This window comes from Natator depressus, chromosome 10 (assembly GCF_965152275.1).
Source record: "Natator depressus isolate rNatDep1 chromosome 10, rNatDep2.hap1, whole genome shotgun sequence".
Taxonomy (NCBI): Eukaryota; Metazoa; Chordata; order Testudines; family Cheloniidae; genus Natator; species Natator depressus.
Window position 1 is genome coordinate 22,113,329 of NC_134243.1, and position 19,770 is coordinate 22,133,098.

Consider the following 19,770-nt stretch of genomic DNA (forward strand, 5'->3'; position numbering starts at 1 on the left):
CAGACTCCAGCGAGAAACTGTTGAATTGGAATTCATTTGCAAATTGGATACAATTAACTTAGGCTTGAATAGAGACTGGGAGTGGCTAAGTCATTATGCAAGGTAACCTATTTCCCCTTGTTTTTTCCTACCCCCCCTCCCCTCCTCAGATGTTTTTGTTAAACCCTGGATTTGTGCTGGAAATGGCCCACCTTGATTATCATACACATTGTAAGGAGAGTGGTCACTTTAGATAAGCTATTACCAGCAGGAGAGTGGGTTTGTGTGTGTGTGTGTGGGGGGTGTGTGTGTGAGAAAACCTGGATTTGTGCTGGAGATGGTCCAACTTGATCATCATACACATTGTAAGGAGAGTGATCACTTTAGATAAGCTATTACCAGCAGGAGAGTGGGGTGGGGGGAGGTATTTTTTCATGCTTTGTGTGTACAAAAAGATCTTCTACACTTTCCACAGTATGCATCCGATGAAGTGAGCTGTAGCTCACGAAAGCTTATGCTCAAATAAATTGGTTAGTCTCTAAGGTGCCACAAGTACTCCTTTTCTTTTTAAGATTAAAGCTGGCTTCCACTAGAAAAGCCAGCAGAATTCCTGGGAGAACAATTACTTTACAGTTTGGGGGGGAAAAAATATCCTCATAGCACATGCATTGTTCCATCTGACCCAGTCCAAATAAATGGAAAAATTGACCATTGTAATGTATGATATTCAGATTGTTACTAGAATTTAAAAAATTATGAAACTACTGTATTACTTTTTTGAATATTTACACTACTTGTTTTGCTGTTTTGCATCAAGGTAAGAACGTGAGGCTAAGCTCCTTTTCAAACTGTGTTCTCTTTGATCCATTCACATGTTTGAGGACTTTGCGTTCTTGAAAACCACATTTTTAGAGAATATAGACATGAAAATCAGACATTGTGACTGCAGCTTATTTGTTCATCTCAGCGTTTGAAAATCTCGCTACAAGATGGTGCACAACGTGAGTAGTTCTTCCTGAATAACTCAAACAATGATCATACTCACATTGAGGAGGGATTTGAAGCCTCACTTTGGTTTGAGGCCACCAAAGGCACATGGAGCTTGGTGATCCATACTAAGTTTTACTCCTGATATCATAGTACAGAAGACCTGGGGATCCCTAATAGCAACAGAGCTCACTCAGATTCATTACCATCACCTCCTGCACTCAGTCAGACATTCTCTGCCTCACAACACAAAGCAGTGGAGCAGATGAGGTGGAGCAGAAGTTAGTGCTAAGATTGAAAGCTAGTACATTCCTGGATTGTCAGATGAACATGCTGCCTTCAACATGTCAGGACCTAATATTTCAAAAGAAAAGTCAACCAGGAAAATTTAAAAATTACTTTTGAGAATTTGAGGCAGCTGCTATAGATCATAAAGGAACAGTAAAGGGCAGAAAGTTGTTTTTGCTTCACCCCTCACCTCCAAGGGGTTTCCCTTTATTGTATTTAAGGGGTCAGGCTCCACAATAAATATTATCTCATGAACTCCGGTAGTTATTCCATTTGCTAGAATGATGTGTTGGAAACACATTTATAAAACAAGAATGTATGTGTCTTAATACCCACTAACCATATATGAATGGCAAAACAAGAGAAAAGTCACATAAATGATGTGAAAAATACAGACACACTGGGTCCTAAGAAAATGTTTTTTTATTTTCATTTTATGGAAATACATTTTTCATTTTTATTTCCATGATACAAAAATGTTAAATATCAAAGTTTCTGAAATCTACCAAAGCAGATTTTTTGTAAATGAATAAAGGGCTGGTACAGTTTGCAGGTTTGTCACAGGTTTCAAAAACATTTTTACAAAAAACACAAACCATGGAAAACCAGATCAAGACTTGAGTGAAAACAGAAAAGAAAACCCACCTCCTCCCAACATTAATTTCTTTCTTTCTTTCTTCTTTCTTTTTTTTTTTTTTTTTAAGGAAAGTATAAGTTAAATTTTTCCAAGAGGACAAAAGGATATATATGTGTAGGATTAGTTTCCAGACAGATACTGGCTGAAGTCTTCCTACTGAGGAAATAGGACAACACTGTAAGGTTTCCAGGGTAACTGGTAGAAAGCAGTAACCGATACTGAGGTTTATCTGTTCAGGACTACTGATATTGCCCGAACATCTGAAGATGAGAAGACTTGTGTGATAACTCCCCTCAAGCACAGGAAACAGCCTAACAAAATTCTTAATAGTGCTGATTCTTTTTGTACATTTCATAGCCAACATGCCATAACAGGTGACCAAAACATGTTTAGTCTTGCTTCTTAAATCTAACATTGTTTACGACAGCAAAGATTTCACATGATCAACAGACAGATTTGCAAACTAGTTAATACACGAGTAAAACTGACAGTGATTGTTCAGTAGACAGTTTAAAAAAAATTAAACTGATTTTCAGGAGACATACTTATTTTTCAACACCACTTTTTATTTAAATAAAGTATGGCTTCCAAGTGGTATACTCTTGCAATTGTTTTGAATCAGCTTCACTTTTTATTAATACAGATGTTGGCTACCACGTGTCAGGAACTTCAAAGAGTGCTGTGGAACCACTTGTGATGCTTCCTAAGAGAAGAGAAAGATATTTACAACATTAAAAAGTACCATCTCAAAACATTTAAGTGGACTAAGACACCTTAAAATACAACAAGTTGTAGCATAATACTTGCAATTCAGGGTAACTTTATAATGCTATAGTTATATGGGGAAAATCTTCAAAGCAACAATCTACATTTATACCATTATATTTAGCAGTCAATCCTAAGTATGTCAGAACTATGAAAAGTATGATTACAAACAAATCAGGCTTTGATAATGGACAAATTGCTACATTTCAGCGTTAACTGTTGTTTTTGTTTGTTTTTTAGGGGGCTAGGGTGGGGGGCATTTATGGGTTTAACAAGTGCAGCACACATGGCATGCATCACCAATCACAATTTGCAGACCGCCATGTAAGCAATTCTCCAAACAATAAGACCAAGCATTCTCAGTGCAGACACTTCCTTAAAATGTGAGGCTTGTTGGTAAAAGTTTACCAATTTTTTTTTTTAACCTGGATTTTAAAAGACTCATTACCTGTTTAAACCAAGAATCAGAGAACTTCACTCATACTCTTTCACATTGTGCAAAGACATTTTTCTTCAGACACAGTTTTTACTGCTGGAATTAGCAAGTGAGAAAAGATGACTCTCTAATTGGAACCCTAACAGACCCTGCCTTGATTGCCTGAGTGCTCTCAAAGACTAAAAACAAGACAAGATGGAAGACTGGTGAAACCTTTCTCACCACATGAAATTATAAGGTAACAAAGCAATGACCCTGGCAAATCATCAAGTGACATTTAAGTACTTTAGGGACTTTATATTTTCATACAGTATTTTGCAAATCAGATCCAATTTTATTAAAACGGATGCAGCAGCATATTCAGTTTGTAGCTGCAGCATCAAAATTATAATAAATAAAAATGTTAGTGGTACTATCCTACCTCCAATGATCTGTACTGGGACATGTGCTGTTCAATATATGCATAAATGATCTGGAAAAGCGGATAAACAATGAGATGGCAAAATTTTCAGATGATATTAAATTACCCAAGATAGTTAAGTCCAGATCTGACTTTGAAGAGTTTCAAAGGAATCTAACAAAACAGGGTGATTGGGCAACACAGAGGCAGATGAAATTCAATATTGATGAGTGCAAGTAATGCACATTGGAAAATATAATCCCAACTATACATACAAAACGATGAGTTCTAAATTAGCTGTTACCACTGAAGAAAGATCTTGGAGTCATCGTGAATAGTTCTCTAAACATCTGCTCAATGTGCAGCAACAGTCAACAAAGCTAACAATGTTAGGAACCATTAGGAAAGGGATATATAAGGCAGAAAAGATCAGAATGCAACTTTATAAATCCATGGCACACCCACACGTTGAATACTGTGTGCAGTTCTGGTCTCTCCATCTTAAAAAAAAGAAAGAAAGCAGAACTGGAAAAAGTACAGAAAAGGGCAACAAAAATGATTAGGGACATGGAACAGCTTCCATACAAGGAGTGTTCTTAGAAAAGAGATGAATAAGGTGGGGGTGTGGGATATGATAGAGGTCTAAAAAATCACGAATGGTGTGGAGACTGAATAGAGAAGCATTATTTACTCCTTTCCATAACACAAGAACCGGGTGTCACCCAATTAAATAAATAGGCAGCAGGTTTAAAACAAGCAAAAGGAAGTATTTCTTCACACAACGCACAGTCAACCTGTGGAACTTGTTGTCAAGGGATGTTGTGAAGGCCAAAAGTATAACTGGATTAAAAAAAACAAAACAGATAAGTTAATGGAGGATAGGTCCATCAATGGCTAAGGTGGTCAGGGACACAACTCCATGCTCTGGGTATCCCTAAATCTCTGATTGCCAGAAGCTGAGCTGGATGACTGAGGATGAGGATCATTTGAAATTGCCATGTTCTGTTCATTCCCTCTGAAACATCTTGTGCTGGGCACTGTCGGGCTGATGGGCTAGATGGACCATCGTCTTACCCAGTATGGCCCTTATGTTAAATTCTTATGTACCAACTGCGATTGTTGTTTCATCCTTATTCAAGGCAGTTGAGAAGAGGTAACACGCTGAAAACTAAAGTATTTCAGTTTCAAACTAATGTTGGAAAGAGAAATTATTTTCTGTTTTTACTGGCAGTCTCCATTTCCAAACAAGTACTACTGCCAAATATAGCAGAGGGATTTTACACACAATAGAGGCAGTTCCTTTAAAATATTTCTGTGGACAGATTTATCTAACATATTATTACGTTTGCACAATATGTTTTTATCTTTGTTGTGTGTGGAAGGAAGAGAGGCACTGAGAAAGATCTTAACATAAAATCAAGATCTAGGCAGTTTGAGACTTAGATTAAATCATTTGATAAACTGATCAGCTCTTTATCACTGACAGACAATAATTTGAGGAACACCAGCGTGGGATGTGTCACCTACACTAACAAGTATATCATCTTGATAGTGTTTAAAGGACTGTCATCCATAATTTAAGAAACATGAAAGTCCTTTAAAACAAAGCTATACATGAAAGTTTTATGAAAGAACAAAATTGTCAACAAATGTACATTTGATTGCCCCCCCCCTTTTTTTTTTTACTGGTATGCACAGCATTAATGGGACATCCAATAGTTTTGAACAAAAGACAAGTTACTATACAGCTATGACAACCTCTGTGAATTACTTTCAGAGTGGTAGCCGTGTTAGTCTGCATCAGCAAAAAAACCGAGTACTTGTGACACTTTAGAGACTAACAAATTTATTTGGGCATAAGCTTTCGTAAGCTAAAACCCACTTCACCAGATGCATGTAGTGGAAAATACAGTAGGAAGATATATATACAGAGAACATGAAAAAATGGGGGTTGCCATACCAACTCTACCGAGACTAACCAATTAAGATGGGCTATTATCAACAGGAGAGAAAAAACATTTGTAGTGATAATAAGGATGGCCCATTTCAAACAGTTGACAAGAAGGTGTGAGTAACAGTAGGGGAAAAATTAGCATGGGGAAATAGTTCTTTAGTTAGTGTAATGACTCATCCACTCCCAGGCTTTATTCAAGCCTAATTTAATGGTGTCCAGTTTGCAAATTAATTCCAGTTCTGCAGTTTCTCGTTGGAGTCTATTTCTGAAGCATCTTCAGCCCCCAACAAAAACCTCTCCAGCGCTTCATCAAGGATCTACAACCTATCCTGAAGGACGATCCCTCACTCTCACAGATCTTGGGAGACAGGCCAGTCTTCACTTACAGACAGTCCCCCAACCTGAAGCAAATACTCACCAGCAACCACACAACAAAAACACTAACCCAGGAACCTATCTTTGCAACAAAGCTCATTGCCAACTCTGTCCACATATTTATTCAAGGGACATCATCATAGGACCTAATCACATCAGGGGCTCGTTCACCTGCACATCTACTAATGTGATATATGCCATCATGTGCCAGCAATGCCCCTCTGCCATGTACATTGGCCAAACCGGACAGTCTCTATGCAAAAGAATAAATGGACACAAATCAGATGTCAAGAATTAACACATTAAAAAACCAGTCGGAAAACACTTCAACCTCCCTGGACACTCAATTACAGACCTAAAAGTTGCAATTCTTCAATAAAAAAAACTTCAAAAACAGACTCCAACAAGAAACTGCAGAACTGGAATTAATTTGCAAACTGCACACCAGGGTTAGGAAGAAAACACCATCTGATTCAATCACTGTATTTCAAGTAAGTGGCTTTGATGTGCAGGCTCAGAGGACAACTTGGAGAGCCTATGGAACTTCAATGTTGGGTTTTTCATTTGAATTAGAATGTAAATGAGATTTTTTTACATGGAAATTCTGGAGCTCGGTATGGCAGGGATACAGTATTACTTTCTGGATAAGAATCATTAGAGCAAGAACTGAAGTGACATTTGAGCTAAGACATTCTGACATAAGAATGAAATATGTATCACTTTCAATACAAGTAGTTCTCAACATGACCAGGAATTGAGCACCTGAATTATAATTTATTATTTACTACAGGAATTAGATATAAAACAAAGCCCCTATCTCAGAACCTCTCAGGACACTATACACAGATAAATATAATGTTAAGGTATCCCCTTCTTAAATACAAATTATGAATCAATGAATTTTATAATTCCAAAGCCAGAAGGGACCATTGTGATCATCCAGTCTGATCACTTGCATAACAAACCGTAGAACTACCCCCAAAATATTTCCGAGAGCATATCTTTTAGAAAAACATCCAATATTGATTTAAAAATCATCAGTGATTGAGAATCCATCACGATCCTTGATAAACTGGTCTGATGTTAAATTATCCACTCTTAAAAACGTATGGCTGATTTCCAGTCAGAATTTGTCTAGCTTCGACTTTCAACCATTGGATTGTGTTACACCTATCTTTGCTAGACTGAAAAACCTATTAAATATTTGTTGACCGTCTAGGTATTTAGAGACTGTAATCACCTCACTCCTTAACCTTCTCTTTGTTAAGCTAACTAGACTGAGCTCCTTGAGTCTATCATTATAAGTAGGGCCCTATCAAATTCATGGTCCATTTTGGTCAATTTAACGGTCATAGTATTTTAAAAATAGTAAATTTAATTATTTTAGCTATTTAAATCTGAAATATCATGTTGTAACTGAAGGGGGTCCTGACCCAAAAAGGAGTGATTATAGGCAGGGCTGTGGTACTGCTACCCTGACCTCTGTGCTGCTGCAGGCGGCGGTGCTGCCTTCAGAACTGGGTGGCCATAGAGCAGCGGCTGCTGGCCATGAGCCCAGCTCTGAAGGTAGAGCTGCTGCCAGTAGCATCACAGAAGTAAGGATGGCATGGTATGGCATTGCCCCCCTTACTTCTGCACTGCTGCTGCCTTCAGAGCTGGGTGCCCAGGCAACAGCCACTGCTCTCTGGCCATCCAGCTCTGAAGGCAGCGCAGAAGTAAGGGTGGCAATACTACGATTGCCCCTGCAACTCCCTTTTGGATCAGGACCCCCAATTTGAGAAACTCTGGTCTCCTCCATGAAATTGGTACAGTATAGGGTAAAAGCACACAAAGGACCAGATTTCACAGGGGGAGACCAGATTTCATGGCCCGTGACACTTTATGGCCATGAATTTGGTAGGGCCCTAGCTATAAGGCAGGTTTGCTTTTCTAATCCTTTAATCACTATTGTGGCTCTTCTCTGAACCCTCTTCAGTTTATCAACATTCTTCTTGAATTGTGGACACTAGAAGTGTAGACAGTATTCCAGCAGTGGTTGCACCAGTGCCAAATACAGAGGTAAAAATCACTCTACTCCTACACAAGATTCCCATTTATGCATCCAAAGATCACATAAGTCCTTCTGAGCGCCCTGTGTGACGCCGGCCATGTTCAGCTGATTATCCATCAACACTCCCAAATCTTCTTCAGAGTCACTGCTTCCCAGGATAGAATCCCCCCCCCCCGCCTTAATTCTTTGTTACTAGATCTACACATGTACTTTTAACTGTATTAAAATGTATAATGTTTGCTTGTGTCCATCTTGCCAAGTGATCCAGACCACTTTGTATCAGTGACCTGCTCTCTTCATTCATTTACCACTCCCCCAATTTTTGTGTCATCTGCAAACTTTATCAGTGATGACTTAATGTTTTCTTCCAGATCACTGGTGAAATTGTTAAAATACCATGGGCCAAGAATAGATTCCTGTGGAACCCCACTAGAAACACACCCGCTCAATGATGATTCCCTATTTACAACTACATTTTGAGACCTGTTAGCCAGCTTTTAATTCATTTAAAGTGTCTCATGTTAATTTTATATCATTTTAGTTCTTTAAATCAAAATGTGATGCACTACCAAGTCAAATGCCTGATAGAAGTTTAAGTGTACTACATCAACACTTTACCTTAGCAACTAAACTTGTAATCTCATTAAAAAAAATAAAGTTATTTGACGGGATTTATTTTGCATAAACCCATCTTGATTGCCATTATATTACCCTCTTTTAATTCTTTATTAAGTCCCATAACAGTTGCTCCATTATCATGTCTGGGATCCATGTCAGACTGACAGGTCTATAATTACCTGCGTCCTCCCATTTACCCTTTTAAAATACTGGTCCAACATTAGCTTCCTTACAGTCTTCTGGAACTTAGACTTATCAAAAATCAACATTAACTGTCCAGTAAGCACCTCAGCAAGCTCTTAAAACTCTTGGGTGTAGGACAGATATTTTAAAATCAGCAGGTCTGACTCACTTTAGTAGCTGCTGTTTAACATTCTCCTGTGATACTAATGGGATGGAAGGAATGTTATCATATGACATGACTATATCATATGTTTTTTCCTCATATAGAGAACAGAAATATTTATTGAACACTTCTGTCTTTTCTGCATTATTATTGATAATTCTACCATTTCCATCTAGTAATGGACCAATACCATTGTTAGGATTTTTTCTGGTTCATAATATACTTGCACTCCTTATTGTCCTTAACTCTGCTGGCCATAGATTTCTCCTTGTGTTCCTTTGCTTCCCTTGTCCATTTTCTATACTTCCTAGATTATGATTTACACTCATTACTATGAACTTCCCCTTTCTTCCATTTGTTATATATATCTTCTTTATTTCTTAAATAGTACCTTCACTTCCCTCTCAACCAGTTTTTTATTTTTTTAACTAATATAGCCTTCTTCCTCAACTGTAGGATTGAGACTTTTTTTGGATATCTAGTAAAGTGTTTTTAAACAATTTCCAATTATCGTCCACATTTTTCTGATTAAATTCTTTCTCCCAGTTGATTTGGCTCATAATTGTTTTCAGCTTTGTGAAACTGACCCTTTTAAGTCACAATGTTTTTTTTATTACTGGTCTGGACTGGATAATATTTGTTACGTGCAAACAGAATAAAGTCATGATCACTTGTACTTAAGCTATCATTTTCATTTCTGTGATCAGTTCACTCTCTCTCAAGATGAGATCCAATATAGAATCCACCTGTGGATGCAACACTTTCTGTGTCAGGAAATCATCATCTATAATAGTTAGAAATTCCAAGGATGTTCAGTACTGGCAGCATGAGACCTCCAGCATGTTCCACTCAAACTGAAGTCCCCCAGGGTGTCTCAGCTTTTTTCCCCCCTACACATTATAGATCAGTCCATAAAGGATCCAGTCATTCTGTTTCCCTGTGTCATTGGGTGGTCTGTATCCAATCTTATTCTTTACCTGTTAGGGAATTGATCCATAAACATTCAAGATCATTTTCTTTCAGTTCCTGGTGACTTGGAAACAGGTAATGCCATTTTTGCAGAGTGCCCCCCCCCGCACATTCAATCTTTCCTAAATAGGTTATAATAATTGATTTTAAACATTCCAATCATGGGAATCATCCTACCAGGTTTGAGCAATACCAATTATATTGAATTTATGCTCATAAATGAGCAATTCCATTCTTCTTGTTTGTTACCCAGGCTCCTGGGATCAGTGTATAGGCAATTAAAGAATGTCCTTTCATGTCCTTTGCCACCTTGATTAATTTTGTTTCTCAACATCTGGATTTTTGTGCTAAATGAGTACTCGTATCTTTCCTCTTTTTACCCTTCTCTTCTGTCATTAATTTAATGCCCTCCTGACTAAATGAAGCCGGCCAGTTTAATAAAACAGGAAGATAGAAATATATATATTTTTATTTTTAAGAAGAGAATGTGGGTGGGAGGAGAAATGAAGCACTGGAGGAGGGATTTCCCACCACCAAAACATGAGTCCTATTCTCTAGTGCTCAGTTTTGTAAAAATGTGATCTCAAGACAACTCCACATGTGGTGGAATGATCTTTTAATAGTGGTGTGAGAAAATACACTCTAGGCTTCATGAGACAGCTTTATATATACTGAACGCTAACACTGATAAGGGCCTTTACAAACTATTAAATACTTTTTAAAAAGTCCATCTACTATTTAGGCAGATACTATAAAAAACAAAAAGGCATAAACTAAACAGTGTGCAACTGTGCTGCTACAGTCTGAACAAGCTCTAACGAAGAGGGAACTACAATGATTTCACTTCATGGTCAATGGGGCAAGATCCTGCTTGCTGACCGATGATTCATTCCAAAGCTGTGAAAAAACTCTTGGAAAATTAGTAACAATAATTTCAGTGCCAACTAATTAATTGTCTTCAGTAAGCCACTGCCTACACAGTAACTATCCAAATAAAATACTGACTCTGGGCTGTGAAGCTGTCCAGGATTAGAAGAATTGTGGGAGACACTATTTGCAGAAAAGAAACTATAAGGTAGAAGTTTCCCATTCTGTGGCCCAGTGTCTATCACAATCCTGATACGTATGGGTAGTTGTGAGCAGTAATGAGGAGTAGGGAGGAACAGAAAAGTGAACATAAAAAATAGGAAAGACCCCCCTCCACCCATTTTTGAACTAAGCAAAAGCAATGTCTGGATCACCATCTGGAGCACATTCCTGCCAATGGAGATCTGTGTAGAGACAGAAAGTCCACCTTATAAATGTCTGATAGAGACATTTGCCCATGGCTACATGGCTGGTTTGCAGATCTCTGCAGTGAAAGCGCACAGTGTATTGGCCCATGAGGTTGCCATGGAACTAAGAGAATGAGCCTTGATTCCTTCTGGAACAGGCGTGCGGGAAGGCTTGTAGGTCTCAATGATGCATAGCCTCATCCATCTAGAAAAGGATAGCCTGGATACTCTAAGCCCTTGGCATGTCAAGACGAAAGGAAATTAACAGGGAGCCTCATCTTCTTGTGGATTCTGTACGCTTGATTAAAGTCTTTAGTGTTCTCTTGACATCAAAGGTGTGCCGCTGCTTCTCATTTGGATGCTGTACCAATAGGCAGAATGAATGAAATCAGAGGCTCAAAGGGATGAATGGGTAGAGCTTTCAATCCCAGTGCTAGGTCCCTCTTAGAGAAGATTGGTCAAACTGCTGCCCTGATTGCTCTGAGAAATCCGGATACCTGAAAGTTCTGCGAAGGAGCTGGACCATCCTGTGAATAGAACAATACTTAGAGCTGATACCCAGGATGCTATGGTGCTGGGATGAAGGCTCCATGTGAACCTTTCTGAAGGAAATCCTGAGTAGCCAGAATCCCAGGATCTCTTGGATCTGTGTTGAGCTCTTGGACGACATGAACTCCATCCATGTGGAGGAGTAGGCTTTTAGAATGGAAACTTCCCTGGAATAGAATAGAGTCCTGATAGCTGCACTCGGCCTAACACTTCCCTGCCAGGCTGTCAGATGAAAACTATCTGGGTCTGGATGGAGGAATGGACAGAGAGAGAGAGAGAGAGAGAAAAAAAAAATCACCTCATCTCACTGGAAACGGCAACTGCAATTCCAGTTTGTATTCCATCAGATTAGAGAACCAGGGTCTCCTTAGTCAATACAGAGTTCGCGCTATCACCCTTGCTTCTTCTTGCTTTATTTTTGGATAACCTTCCCTAGGAGATGGTATGGCGGGAACACATATAGCAGACCTAAAGGCCATCTATGTGACAGAACATCTGTCCCCATGCACTTGGTTGGAGTCTGCTTCCCGGGTGAAGAACATTGGTAATTGCAAGAATACAAAATGACCAAACAGGTCAACTGAGGGAAGGCTGAACATCGATGAGATCAGAGTGAAAACTTCCTGGTTCAGACATCACTCCGAGTAGTTGACTGAGTCCGCTGAGCCTTTTGGTTCAGCTCTCCTTCCATGCGTATCACTTTTAGGGAAAGGAAAGTCTTGTCTGACGTCTCCATTGCTTCTGCATGTATAGCTATGCTCCTTGTTCCCCTGGGGTGTTTAATATGCAACTGTGGTCATGTTGTCTTGTTGGATCAAAATATGACTGCCTTCTAGGTAGCTCTGGAATCTCAGTAAAGCTAGTTTAGCAGCTCTGAGCTCCAACCTCTTGATGCTGCGATTCCTTTCTCTGGAGCTCCAGATATCCTATGTTGTTACTGGTCCCAGAAGTGCACCTCATCCTGTCACAAATGGTGTCTATTGTGAGAACCAGCAGGTCTGTAAGATAGATAGGAAGACCCCTGTGGATGTTCTCTGGGACTGTTCATCATCTTAGGTGATCAAGCATCTGGTTGGGAACCAGTACCTCATCTTGCATTTGCTCCAGGAAATGGTTCCATTCTCCCAGAAAAAAGGCCTGGAGACACCCGATATGTGACCTCACTCATGGAGAGACCCATATGCAGAAGACCAGAAGGCCCAGTGACTAGAGACACTGTGCTATGGTTGGCCTGCATGCATTTGTCTAACATAGATATCAGAACTTGGATCTTCCGGAATCTGTCTAGTGATGGGTAGATCTTCATCACCAATGTCTCTGTCCCCACTCACAGGTGAATTATGTTGGTCAAGGGAATCAGAGCTTTTCCTGGTATTATCGTGAAGCCATGAGCTTGGAAGTGATCCAGAGTCCAGGTTGCAAAATTGTGCACTGTAGCCTGTGAGCTGTACCTTGGCTGGGACTACTATCAGCTACTTAAGATTCCGTGCAGAAGATGGATCAGAAGGAAGTGTCATGCTGAGGATTTTGCTGGTTAAGAGGAAAATTAATCTGGCTTTCCTTGGAAACTTCTCCAGATTCCTCGTACTCCCCCAGGTTAACAGTCCTCTCTTGGATACTCTGAGTTGGTAGCAACCAGTGGATTGCTGTGCTGGCTTTGACAGCAAGGGTTGAGGCCTCTGGCAGTCTCAGCTACTAATTTCTCTAATGTTTTCCCCAATAGCTCCTCACGTGTAAGTTTGAATGCACAAGATATCCATTTAGAATGAGCGATTACTATTCATGTGTATAACATGACATCCCCGTAGCCACCAAATTAGAATCCACTGCTTATCACAAATCACATCGAGTGTTTGAACAAGACAGAACCCAAGATGTCTCACTCCAAAAACCCATCATATTCCTGAAAGATGAGCCACTCGTTGACTACAAAGGAAGCTTTCCTTACTAAACATGTGAAAAACCTTTGGTCTGAACAACTATAGCTGAGGTTTTGCAATTGCTGTGCAGCATGTCATGATTCTTATGGTCTATAGGGTCTTTTAGAAGGAAGTCCCTTCTGAAGGCGTGACTGTACCTTTCAATAGTGGAGCTACTACTACTCCAAACTTAGGCTCCCAATATATATGTAATTTCTTTGTTTTTGTATTTTATATTATATATAAATTATCATTTTAGTTTAACATTTGGTTTAATTGGGGATCCTCATTTGGATCTTATGATGCTCTCAAAGGAGGCATCAATAGGAAAACATGTATCATAATGCTAACAAAGAATGATATTTTATTAATATTAATAAATTCCTTACAGGCCACCAACTGACATGTCTTGGAAAAGTTCTGTAGGTTTGTTTTTTAGGGTTGTGTGTTTTGTTTTGTTATGTTATGTTATTTGCATGTGTGATAGTTCTCCCCCGGACTGTTTTACAGGTGGACCACACAATACAGAAGGGGTACTGGCATACATGCCTTCATTATATGAAAGGTATGTGAAAGGCTGCCTGTCCCAGGCCAGCTAAGACCCAAGACAGTGTTGTATGAGTGACCTAGTACCACTCTAGGCTTTACATAGTAAATCAGAATAATTTTTGAATACAGGAAGGGATTTCTTACATACCCCTCTGTAATCCTATGAAGATACACCTTGTCACATGTCTCTGTTATGGTCACACACTGCCTGAAGTGCTCAAGGCTTTAATGTCAAGCAGGGGAGGGGTGAGAAGAGAGCCACTTTACCCACCTTTCAGGGTCTGATCCCCTTTCTCTGGCAGATAAAAAAGCGGATGATAAGAAGGCACTTCCCATTCTGCTGCTGCCTCAAAATCTTAGTCCCTTTCTCAGGCAGAGCAAGGGTCCTCAAGCTAAAAAACATACAGACACAATTTCCATTAGGCTGAAGCCTGAGGCAGGGCTGCACAGATGGAACGGGCTTCTCTGCATGCCCAGACATACTGCAGAATTGGGGATGAGCACGGAGTGCAGTACAGAACACTGATAAAGATTCTGAAGGGGATAAATCCCAGCAAACCCTTTCTCAGGGGCAGAAGGGGGTTTAAAATCCCCCTTCACTTGGGGGGGGGGATTTTCACACCACTTCACTTATTAATAAAAGTCCCAGGTGCCTTGCAAAGAATACACTTCCTTTTTCCATTCTGGGACCTGGAGTCTCTGGGTTTTGCAGGACTTACCCCAGAGTATCATGAGAAACCCCTTATTCATGCTGAGAGGAAGGGATCTGAGTAGGAGCCCAGCTTGTCTTCCCAGAGTTTCTAGGACCCACTTTTGGACTTGTGGGGGGGACCAGTAGCCCAAAAAGGGTCTTAGCTTTTATGGTGTTTTTTTGCCCCAGGACTTCCCTGGGTCAGCCTCCTCGTTCTCCCTGTTCTATTCTGTTCCCCTGGTTGGGGTTTTTCTGAGATGGAGTCTCAGAAACTGGGGAAGAGGTGAGGGACACAGCAACGTGTTTGGCCAACTCAGAGGCCCGTGCCCTCGCAAGTGGGAGGTGCTGCACCAGAGATTCTGGCTGGCTGTGACCACTGCTATGCTCAGTTCCCAGACCAGGAGGCAGTGTGGAGGCTTGAAAACATGCTTTATCTGCCCCCCAAATGGCTGACAACTAATTGAGAAGAAAAGGATGAGAGCTAAACACAATGACACCTAACTGCTGCCGTGGAGGCAGAAGATCTGGTAGCAAGCAAAAGAAGGGCTGTGGGCTAGCATAAGCTGTGTTGCAGATTTGAACCGCCTCCAGAAACTGCAGCCAAGAGAGAAATAGCTTGTATGTATCAGAATTGTGGGAGAAGCTGAGCATCAAGAACACTTTCATACAATTACCTTTCCATGGAAAATAAATGGTCAAATGGACATCAAGACCCTTTCAATTTGCCTTACTATTCTCAAACAATCTCACTGGGAGCATAAAAGAATGGGGCTCCATTTACAGATATCCTCTACCAAACAGCAAGATCCTGATGAGAAAGATATATATTACCAGCTGAATGCATTGCAGTTAAGCATTTGTTCAAAGCAGAGACCAAGCCTGCATGGTCAGCTGAGGAAGATACACACAATTGTGTGTAACAGCATACTCATACTATACCACACATTCAGAAATGATCTCACTAAGAGGCTTTATACAGATATTCAACATGGGAAGCTGGATTTAATCACTGATCGACTACTGATACAGTAGGTCTATAAGTGTATTTTTCACACTTCAGGTGAACATGTAAACTATCAAGTTCCCAAGATCACTTAAATTTAAAGATACAGAAACATTGACATTGTTAATCAAAAAAAAGTTAAACCTGTATAAATTCTTAGTGTCTGCACCATTTCTCATGCCACATTTTTCAATGCTCATTCAGTTACAAAATCTTGACATAACTACCTTCATTTCAGAAACCATGAGCCATCATCTTGGGATCTCCCTAAAGAAAGATATTTCCACAATCCTTTTAAAAATGACCTGCTACACAATCATAATTTAACAAAGGCATACTCTGAAAAGCTCAAATACCAAGATGGTACTCTGTTTTACAGCTCCCAAGGTATAGTACAAGACAATATTTAGCCCTTCCATATTTTTCAAACCTATCACCATCAGTTAGGTAAAGGGGGTGAAAACTTCAACCTGCACAGTTAGTGCTTTTGTGAGTTTAATTAGAAGCTTGATGTTTGAACATGTTTATGATTTAATTCATAATAGCCTTATAAATAGGAATTAAGTTTTGCAGGCTCAATGTGGAAATCTGAGGTTTGTCCTACATTATATGGATACTAATAGGATTGGGAATGTTTACACAAGACCAAGGTAATAGGATTCATTGAACTACCTTATTTGCACGGCTGAAAGACTTCAGTATTTTTGGTAATCTGAGAAGATAAAAATCCCTTGATTCAACTGATTTAATTTTAAAAAATGAGGTAAACAATGCTTGTAGTTCTTATTTATAACTACTTTGAACACTTTTTAAAAAAAGTTAAGAATTAAGCTTCCTCAAAGTTATATTTAAGGTTAAACTCTTTAGTGAAATATGGTAATTTTATTGTGTATACCTGGACATTGTTGCCTTATTTGCTATTAGACAATATTTGTACAGCACTGAGCACAATGGAGTCCTGACCCTGCCAGCCTCTGGGTGATACCAGAACATAAATGTTAAGTTAGACACACAAAAACTAAATTAAAACAAACATTAAGATTGCAAAACGATGTGCTCAAAAGTTAGGAAACACCAGAATTAAAAGTTATGTCTGCAACCTTAATTCGGCCTCCTTCTGTCTATGTATGATACAGTCTTTAATTACACAATTACATACAATTTTTTCCACAGGAATTCTGCCATATTCAGTGCACAGGATGCCTTGCTCTAGGGATGAACTAGGGCTAGTAAAGAAGACTTGTCTGTAGAACCCCTGCCTCATATTGCAGAAGTTGGAAGGCATATAGTGAATGAGGCAAGGGATTGCAGGAAGAAAGGAAGGTCTCATGGATAAGGCATCTATATGCCATCCTGAAGAACTGGATTGTATTAGTGCCTATGCCACAAAGTTCCTATGTGATACAAGGCAAGTCACTGAAATCAAACTTTTCACAGGTGATCATTATGTGTTCCTCGTTTTCTGGGTGTCTAATTTGAGACCCTGAGTCTGATTTACAAAAGTTTTGAGCACTCAACTGCAACGAAAGCCAATGGGAGCTTTGCTTTGAACATATAAGACTCAGGTCCAAGGCACCTTAAATTGGGAACCCAAAATCAGTGCATACTTTTGACATTCATCTTTTTATGCCTCAGTTGCCCATTTGCAAAAATGAAGACCAGACCACATCCATGGGGTATTATGAATATAAATTCATTAATATTTGTGATGAATATGTAGCATTCATATACTACAGTAATGAGTGCCACAGGAAAGTCCTAAGGAAATAATTCTGTATTCAGATCAGGGTTTGATTAGTGTGCAGTAAATAAGGTATGGTGCATTATGAAGCTAAAACAAAAAATGGAATAGCTGCTCATTAAGTGAGCATTGTGCATCCTGGACACTGAATGAGGCAGGGGTCCTATGGGGGAGAAAAATCATGAAATTAAAGTATCACAATGCAAATGTACATGGGCATCAAATTCAGGTTGCACAGGTAACTTGTAATTCTGACATTTCCTAACTTTAAGGTTGCAAACAACTTTGGTGTGTGTAATCGCCAGGTTTTTAAAAGAGAAAACTGAAGAAAACAAATTCCATTGTGTGGAATCATATTGTCCCCTTCATGGGTCATCAGGAGGATTGGAACCTTTAGAGCAGTGATACATAGATACTCCGTCAGGCTCGGGAGCTGCAAGTGGCTCTTTAATGTGTCTCTTGCGGCTCTTTGCAGTACAAGGTATTAAAACACTGTGTGATTTAATTATTAACCAATCAAAATGCTTTTACTAGATTATTAACCAACTGTAGAATATTTGGTCAGTCATTTTGTAGTGAAAATTATAATACATAAAAATAGTAAATGGAACAACGAATTCACAATACTGTGACTCTTCTGGGTAATGTTGATTGCTAATTTGGTTCCTGAACCACTGAGTTCTGTGTATCACTGCTTTAGATATACAGCACAGACCTCTAAACTTGAGTTAAAAGAGTAACTGACAGTAGTAGGTTGTCATCTTCTACATGATGAACCAGCCACTAGAGGGGGATGAAAAACGTTGCCAATGGGTACCAACTATAATTGTATCCGATATACTAGACAGGAAAAATGGTATTTTCTCCAATGTTGTAGGCCACAATAAAGAACAACAGGTATACAGAAGTCTTCACCTGGCAACAAAACTGCAGGTCTGAATACTTAGACCAGAAGCAGCTTGGGTACATTTTGTTCCCCAGGCCATACTGACACACCTAAGAATGGAGGAGGATGTAATGTATGATAGAAATTGTACCTCTCAGACAAAGAGCAAGACTAGGAGGCATGTATGCAACCTTCCTATTTAACCTGTGAAAACAAACGGAGGCTCAAGAAAACCAGGCTATACACAGAGGAGGGGAGAGAAGAGAATAGTGATTATTCCCACAAAAATCACTTTCAAAAATGATGGCTGATCAACAAAGATTAAAATGAACTTTATGTAAACATAGGATCTCTCAACTATTTAATCTGTGCCCTCATTAAATAGTTATGTGGTATAAGATTTCCCCTTTAAACACCACATTTACTCTGGGAAGAACACTTGATAGAGCAGGTGTTCCCAAACTTTTGTGGGAACAACCCTATTTTAATGCATTATTTCCTTCCAGGATCCCACACAGCATGGAGGACATCATTTTGTAGAGCAAAATGTCATCTTCCACACAGTGTGACCTTGCACACACCAGACACGTGAGGTCATGCCACATGGAGGACACTATTTTGCTCTGCAAAATGGCATCCTCCATGCATCGTAACCTTGCATGCACCATACATGCGAGATCATGCTGTGCAGAGCAAAATATCATCCTCTACACACTAGGGATTGCCGTGACCCCATCTTCTGACTGCATGACCTCATTTGGGGTTGCAACCCACACTTTGGGAACTTCTGTGATAAAGACATTATGCGACTACATCTACATCAGTGGAGAAAGGAAGCTAAACAGCCACCCCCTCCAAATTACATCACAAATGACCAAGTCACACCTGTGAGTAGCTCAGTAACGAACCTGCAAATGTATCTAAATAGCTTTCAGAAGATGTTTGAGAAGCCAACAGTCAGTTCTCTAGCAATCTAATTCAAACCTTTAGTTCAAAACACTCAAATTGTGGAAATTATAAAATATTAATATGCAAGTCAAAGGAAGGAACACCCACACAAAGGGCTGGTCTACACTAAAAAGTTAGATCAGCATAGCTACATCTCTCAGGGGTGGGAAAAATCCACACCCTCATGAGATATAATTAAGCCTACCTAACCCCCAGTGCAGACAGCACTAGGTTGATGGAAGAATTCTTCTGTCAATCTAGGGACTGCCTCTTGTGGAGGTGGATTACCTACAGTGACAGGAGAACCACTCCCAATGCAGTATTCAGTGTGTACACTGAAGCACTAAGCAGGACAGCTGCAGCACTGCAGTTCTGCCGCTATACTGTTTTAAATGTGGACACAGCC

At 39.6% G+C, this 19,770-nt stretch overlaps 1 protein-coding gene across 3 annotated transcripts in view; it reads right to left on the reverse strand.

Annotated features, from left to right (window-relative positions):
- Positions 1 to 1,931: 1,931 nt before the first annotated feature.
- The window catches only part of PARN (poly(A)-specific ribonuclease), a 176,817-nt gene continuing 158,978 nt past the window's right edge, over positions 1,932 to 19,770 (reverse strand). Inside the window, exon 24 of one of the 3 annotated variants that reach the window (XM_074965438.1) lies at positions 1,932 to 2,594. In XM_074965438.1, the coding sequence (XP_074821539.1) occupies positions 2,542 to 2,594 (53 nt within the window). In that variant the 3' untranslated portion in view covers positions 1,932 to 2,541. Of the gene's footprint in view, positions 2,595 to 3,514; positions 3,565 to 14,387; positions 14,488 to 19,770 lie in introns of those variants that run through there. The other 2 variants (XM_074965439.1, XM_074965440.1) reach the window with 2 other exon arrangements.